The following is a 7,144-nucleotide window of genomic DNA, read 5'->3' as shown; positions in this document are numbered from 1 at the left end:
TTCCCTACAAAAACGTCTGCGTTAAAGACAAGGTGATAAGGAATCTGTATTAAGCAAGAAAATCTAACAAGATACAGAAGCGTGTCCATCTCTCTGGGTAGTTTCTCCCCTGTGTTCATTCTCGTTTTTGCACACATGGTGCTGCCCAGAGTGGGCAACTCTGGAGACCACACCACCTCTGCAAACAGACTGCTAGGTGCCAACACCTGATGCTGCTGGGAGCAGAGGGGAAGCTTTGTCTCCCCGTGTGCCGGTGAAGGGTACTGCATCGTGCAGAGGGAAGGGACCCACTTGCAAGAGAAATGCAGGCTGCATATTGCATGATCCCTCCTGCCAGGACTTCCGCCAACGAGCTCCGAACAGCCAGCATGACACGGTTCTGAATCTCCCAGCTGTCAGCATTTGCTGGGCACCACAGACTCCTGCTGGATGAGGAGATCCTGAACGTTTGATAGTCCTGCACTTGTGCAAAGTGCCCCTTCCATCCCTCAGAAACTCAGGAGACTCAGCACATAGCCGGCGCAGTGCTGCAAGGCTCAGAGTCACCCCAGGTGATGTAAAAGGCCACCTTACCTCTCGACTGACCTCAGCTCTGCAACTTGCAGTTGTACCACGTTTTAGTTATAAACACCCATGTTGCCTCTCTCTTTTCATTGAAGATAAGGGCATCATGTGCTACCTCTAGTCCAGTTTCCACGCCAGGGGGGAGAACAAAGAGCTTTGACTCTTCATCAAGCTAATTTTGAAAAGTGATGGGAAATAACGGCCACAGCCTCACTGCCCTTGATCTCGACTAACGTCACACCTTTGAAAAGTATCAGTGGTGATAAATGATGGAACAATCAACATCCATCTTCCTTTCCTTAAACGTAACGCATCACTTTGGCTCCAAATCGTAGTTCCTGATCTATGAATACTTACTAATTCTGCTAGTTTCAAACTGAGTATGCCCTTTAAATATAGTAATTACTAGAAATAGTGCTCTAAATTCAGTTGCCTACAATTAACCAAATTACTTTTTGTTTTTCATTTCTAATATCCTCACATTGTTCTTGTAAAGTTACAGGCTCATCTTTAGCTCTTCGTTTACCAAGTGACATTTCGGAGTGAGATTTTTTTCCCGTTGGACCTACTATGTAAAATACACATAATGAAACATTCATTTTTGCTTCAGAACTCTATCTCATTTTTAAGTGATGTTTTCTTTCTTCTTTAACAGGCCAGGAGAGTGATTTCCTTGCTGTCCTCTACGACTATCCTTCAGCAGACATAAGCCAACCAATATTTCACGTAGGGGAAAAACTACGTGTGTTGTCAGAGTAAGTCGATCCTTTTTTTTTCAATCAGTTTTTGTCACAACGGATGCAAAGCTCTCTTTCATACACCTCACCCAAACTGGATGCAGCTCAGCAAAAACGGAATGAGTTCAGGATTTGCAAGGAAGGATCAGCCACGGTGTAAATTTCACCATAGTTTGAGGACCCCCAACTTCAGAATGTTCCTTGATCCTTGGATTCCTCTGACACGGTTTCTGAAGCTGGATTCAGGCCGTTCTCATGTATAACTCAAAACAGAATTCTGTTTTGAAAAATGATTTTGAGAAAGTATCCCCCCATGTTAGTGGAAACCAGAGTAAGAGCAAAAATAGTTTGAATCACACAGAAAAAGAGAATTATTCTGAATTTCTCTGTGTCAACTGTGTCTCTCATTTTCTCTTTCACCCTTTCTATCTAATAACTCTTCTAGGATTAGGTCTTAGAATTTCACCCTAGATTTAAGACAACTCTAACATATATAAATTAAAAAATAGGGGTTTTTTTCCTTACTTTTTTTACTTGATTCTGCACTTTTTTATCAGGGGATAAAAAAACCCTGGACAAGTCAGAGATTTTTCCCAGTCAGTTCCACTCCTAAGTTTGAGCCCCAGAAGGCAGCAGGCTTAAGAGCACTGGTTCAGGCTGACCCTATGCCTAGAGCAAATCCTGCCACACATGCGAGCGAGCACACGTCTTGAGAAACGGAAGCCAGCAGCCCTGATGCTCTTTTACGCACAACTTGTCCTGGCACACAGTGCCTTCCTATAAATTACTCAGCCCCACAGCCCCTGTTGGCACTGCTTAAACAGAAATGAAAGATTTCCTTTTTGCAGCTGGTGGAGCAGATGGATTTCAGGGGAGACCGGGCACATTCACAGCAGAGAAATCCTCTGAGGATTTCTAAACTCATTTAAAAATTCTCCACCTGAGGAACTCAGAATGTCAAATGGTTGAAGGACAGAAGTACTCAAGAGAAATGTCACAGGTGATTGATGAATTCTTGGGCTCTTCTCCAGGCCACCGTGGAGGCCACTAAAACGGCCTTTGTCAGCAAGAAGATACGGGGCTATGCAGACCTTTGGTCTGACCCAGAATGGCTGCAGTTATGTTCTGCTGACAAAGTTTCCTGCCTCCCTGAACCTAGAGGTCACAAGGCTACAGACAGTATCACAAGATGAATTTTCTGCTGAGAGAGCTTCCCTGAACCAGGGGAATTCTTCTCCGGTAAATTCTAGTGTTTAAACCTTGCTGCAGTTTGTGTGATGTACCTGCCATGGTACAACAACTACTTTAGCTTGGAAAACCCAGCTTAAAGCCCCACTCCCAGCTTTCATCAGCAACGAGACCTCACACCACCATGTAACTACACGCGCCTGTATCAATGGGACTTCTACGTGAGGCATCTCGTACGCACACAAGCTGTAGAGCATGTATACTGCACGAAAAACTTCCGTGCTCCCATGCTCTGTGCAAAGCAGTGTCCTAAGGAAAGACCTGCTCCCCCCTACTTGGGGAAGAACGTACCCCACACTAGCGCTGATGTTAACAGGAACTGTTTGCCTGCAAGCTCCTGCGACATATAAGCTGTGGGTATAACCTTTTTCTAGAGTCGTTCAAAGAGGCAAAACACAGTGAAGGAGAAGAGCAGCGTGGCAAGCAAAACCAGAGCCTGATTGACGGTGGAGAAGGCAGCGGGCGCAGGCAGCATGCACTGCCTGGAGAACGGCAGCTTTCCAGCCTTCTTCCCAAGCCATTACGTGTAGGGGCAATCAGCCCCACCACGCCTGCCAGGCACATGATAGAAGGAACCCCCACAGAAAATCACCTCCTCACAGATATCTGGGACTGCTCTGGGTTGGCTGGATTAGACAAGCACCACTGGCACAGCCGCTCCCTCTCCACACTCGTCAGGTGCCTTTTGTTACCAGATGAACAACTGCATTTAGCTGGCAGTAGTCAACCCAGATGCCCTTCAATGATCTCCCCAGTCTATGTAATTTTTGCTGCTTCTGCCCCAGAAGAGATGTGCTGTTTGGGACTTTAAATCATCACAGGGATTTTTCAGGGTTAGTAATATTATATTTCAGAGGGAAGGAGATGCTGTTTCTCAGGTTTTTTGTTATTGAAATTCTTGGTACTGGCTGGAAATGTTGCAGGGGAAAACCAAAACAACTTAAACCTTTTATAGTTAATTAAATGTCAGCTGGAAATCCACAAACAAAACTTGTGGGGCTCTAAAATTTCCAGCTCTGAGCAGCAGATGCTTCCTTTTTTTCCTTGGCACATGCATTCTGAACCATGCTCCCAAGAGCTATAACTCAGAAGGTTTGATCCAAATTTCAATTGGGCTGTTTTGACATACACTGAAACTCTGGTCTGCAGTATGGACATTATTGGGGAGCATTTATATGCATGTCCACCAAAATAGCATTCAAACACAAGACATGCCATTGTTTGGAATCAAACTCTTAAAGGAGACAACATGGAGAGAACCCATCAATCATCACCATCCTGAGACTAATCAATAAAGCTCCGCAGCATCCCTCTGAAAATTCTTGTTACAGAACCACTGAATCTTTTTGGTTGGAAAAGACCTTTAAGATCATCAAGTCCAACCATTAACCCAGCACTGCCAGATCACCATTAAGCCACGTCCCTAAGGAACACATCTAGACAACTTTTAAACACCTCCAGGGAAGGGGATTCCACCACAGCCTGTTCCAGTGCTTCACAACCCTTCCGGGGAAGAAGTTTTTTCTAATATCCAGCCTAAATTTCCCTTGGTGCAACTTGATGCTATTTCTTCTTGTCCTGTCACTTGTTACTTGGAAGAATAGACTTACGCCCCCCTTCTCTACAGCCTCCCTTCAGGTAGCTGTAGAGAGCAATAAGGTCTTCCCTCGGCCTCCTTTTCTCCAGGCTGAACAACCCCTTCAGCTGCTCCACACAGCCCTTGCTCTCTAGACCCTTCACCGGCTTCATTGCTCTTCTCTGGCCCCAATCCAGCACCTTAATGTTCTTCTCATAGCAAGGGGACCAAAACTGGACACACTGCCCTTCCTAAAGGATTCAAAAGCAGAAACCGGCATTCAGGATCGCAGAAAGAACCTAAGATATAGCAGTGAAAAAACACACGTCTGTTCTCCTTGTTCCAGCTCTGAGGTCTTTTTTATTGGAGTCTGCTCAGCAACTCATTGAAGACAAGGAAAAGAGCAAGTCATGGGCCAGGTTCTGTTAGAATGAAAACACGTTCCTGGGCAGACAGGGCCCATTTGCTGAGTATCTCTACCTTGACGTTACAGGAGTAACTACAGGGCTGTCCAGACACAGCATACTCCATCACAGACTGAATGTCCTGGATACCAGTACAAGCCCAGCTGCAGGAAGGCAGCGCACAGCATGGTTTAACCACTGAGTATTTACCCTTCTTCTTTTAACTACAAGAAAATATTTTACTACTTATGTAATTTAAATGGAACAAATGTAGCTTGTTTCTGTGTCCATATTTAATCCTGGTGTGGGTTTAGACTACTGTAACTGAAGCAACCACGGGTCCCTTTCTGAATACTTAGGCTCAGGAACACAGACAAAAGGTTACAGGCTAATCTGTGTGTCTTCACTAATTTCTAAAATGAGGACATCTGAAAACCTCTCTCCTCTTGTTTTCACACAGTGAAGGAGGCTGGTGGAGAGTCCATTCCCTTTCAACAGGACGAGAAAACTATATTCCAGGAAAATATGTAGCAAAAGTTTACCACGGGTAAGTAGATGCATTTCCCATAGTCTTCCAACACTGTTTCCACATATACTGCCCTGATTCGTTATTCAGTGTCATAATCAAAACAATGCCAATAGTGACTAGACAGGGAGGGATTTTATTTATTGACAGTCTAAACCAGTTCCTTTGAAATCTAAGAACATGAAATCCACCTCTCAGTTTAGAATATATGAAAAGGAAAATCCTAGTTTCAAATCTTGGGAAGGGTCAAAACCTCCTCAAATGTCCTATAAGAGTTTTAAAATACTTCCATTGCATGGACTGGTCTCTAATTTTAAGATATTGTTAAAGAGACCCTACTTAGAATTGTTAATATTTACAAAGAGTAACATTTAAACTAGAGTTCCTCATGGAAAATAGACCAAAAAGAACAAATAGACTAATAAGTCATTCAAGAATGTAAACCCTCGCACTGGAAGAGCTAAGGAAGGTTCAGAGGTTTCTTGTTGCCCTAGACACCAGTCAGGAAAAAACCATTAAAGAGCACACTTAAAGCTTTTCTAGCAAAAGTTTTAACACCTGTTTAATTTTAAGCATATGAACTGTGAACTTCACTGTGATTTATTCAAGAGCTCAGGTTTTAATATGCTTTTATACCCTCCCCTTTTATACCCTTTTATTTATATGTATCTCTATAGAAATAGAGATGCTTTCCCAAAGACAGGGCACAGATGTGGTACTTGAAGCTACTGTCTGAAGCGTCCCCAAGACCATTTTGCTGAATGTAGACAGCAGCCAAACAAGCTCAGTTTCATAGATGGTCTGGCTGGACTGTTCCCCAGCACAAGCAGAATAATTGTATTTTATTCTGGGGTTTTTTTAAGATCCAACACAGAATTTGGGTGAACAGAAGTGGTTTAAATGAAACAGAGGGATTTAACTAATGCCCCAGATATGCCATCAATAAACCACACGGGTACGTCCCCACCAGTTCAGACCAAGGCAGCTCAAAAAGTTTTGTTTTCCCTAACAAGTACAAACTTACTCCCTCTTCTCATAGTCCCACAAAAGTTAATGGACCTCAAAGAGAGCAAGAATTTCTCCATAAACTGGGGAAATAGTCGACAGAATAGCTGCAGAAAGGCACAGTGTTATTTTTGCAGTCAGTTTTCCTGGCTAATGCTGCACTTTCATGGTCTCACACTGCTCTCTGTTTCACTGGTGTCTGAATTTCAGAATTTGTTTTCTCCTGCTTCACAGCTGGTTATTTGAAGGGCTGGGAAGAGAAAAAGCAGAGGAACTTCTACAGCTACCCAACACCAAGGTTGGCTCCTTCATGATCAGAGAGAGTGAAACTAGGAAAGGTGAGAAAATAACATTTCCCCCACCTCGATCTCAGGCTTTAACAGTTTTACAGCTGTTTTACTTCCTGTCCTGCTTCATATAGATCAGTCCAAAACAAGAAAACCTGGGTAATGTGAAGGCAAAGGCAGCCAGTGCAGCATGCCAGTCTTCCTCAGTCCCCTACGATACGAGTGGTGCTGGAAACAGGGTTAGCAACGGCCGCGGGAAGTTCCACAGGCATCACCGCAAACAAGACACAGTTGTTTAAACACTATTATTTACTTTGGTCACATGCGAAGCTTATGAAGCAGTGGGACTTTTCAAGTGGAGGACAAGTTTCAGCTTTGCCTTGGTCCACAAAAGATTGCCTGAAGAAGCTGTAAAACACACACCAAGCAGCGGGGGTGGCTGATAAGTACATTTCTATATGAACAGGTGGTTCTTCTATTTACTTTTTAAAAATCACAAGCCTTCAGTTTTATTTTCTTTCATACCAGTTCTGTGGCTGCATTGGAATTGTGCTGCACACACTTTACGCTTTTACTCTGTTCAAGGGGAATACATCTCCCTCTGCGCACTGTGGTATCTTCCCTTATTCTAAAGAACCAGGACACATCCTAATATCACAGAATCCTCTGGCTGGAAGAGACCTTTGAGATCATCCAGTCCAGCCGTTCCCCTGCACTGCCAGGGTCCCTACACCATGTTCCTCAGCACCACACCCACACGGCTGTGAAACCCCTCCAGGGATGGGGACTCCACCACC

At 44.0% G+C, this 7,144-nt stretch overlaps 2 protein-coding genes across 2 annotated transcripts in view; one reads left to right on the top strand and one right to left on the bottom strand.

Moving 5' to 3' along the window:
• LOC104500377 (thyroglobulin-like) overlaps positions 1 to 7,144 on the bottom strand; it is a gene marked incomplete at both ends in the record, with an annotated part of 82,827 nt that overhangs the window by 49,896 nt on the left and 25,787 nt on the right. The window lies entirely within an intron of this gene.
• SLA (Src-like-adaptor) overlaps positions 1 to 7,144 on the top strand; it is a 16,883-nt gene that overhangs the window by 5,447 nt on the left and 4,292 nt on the right. Inside the window, exons 2-4 of the mRNA XM_010144011.1 lie at positions 1,220 to 1,319; positions 4,990 to 5,076; positions 6,295 to 6,398. Of these exons, the coding sequence (XP_010142313.1) occupies positions 1,220 to 1,319; positions 4,990 to 5,076; positions 6,295 to 6,398 (291 nt within the window). The remainder of the gene's footprint in view (positions 1 to 1,219; positions 1,320 to 4,989; positions 5,077 to 6,294; positions 6,399 to 7,144) is intronic.

Source organism: Buceros rhinoceros, unplaced genomic scaffold, assembly GCF_000710305.1.
Source record: "Buceros rhinoceros silvestris isolate BGI_N320 unplaced genomic scaffold, ASM71030v1 scaffold6249, whole genome shotgun sequence".
In the NCBI taxonomy this organism is placed as follows: domain Eukaryota; kingdom Metazoa; phylum Chordata; class Aves; order Bucerotiformes; family Bucerotidae; genus Buceros; species Buceros rhinoceros.
The sequence above is the reverse complement of the archived record's forward strand: the minus strand, read 5'-3'. Positions and strand labels throughout refer to the sequence as shown.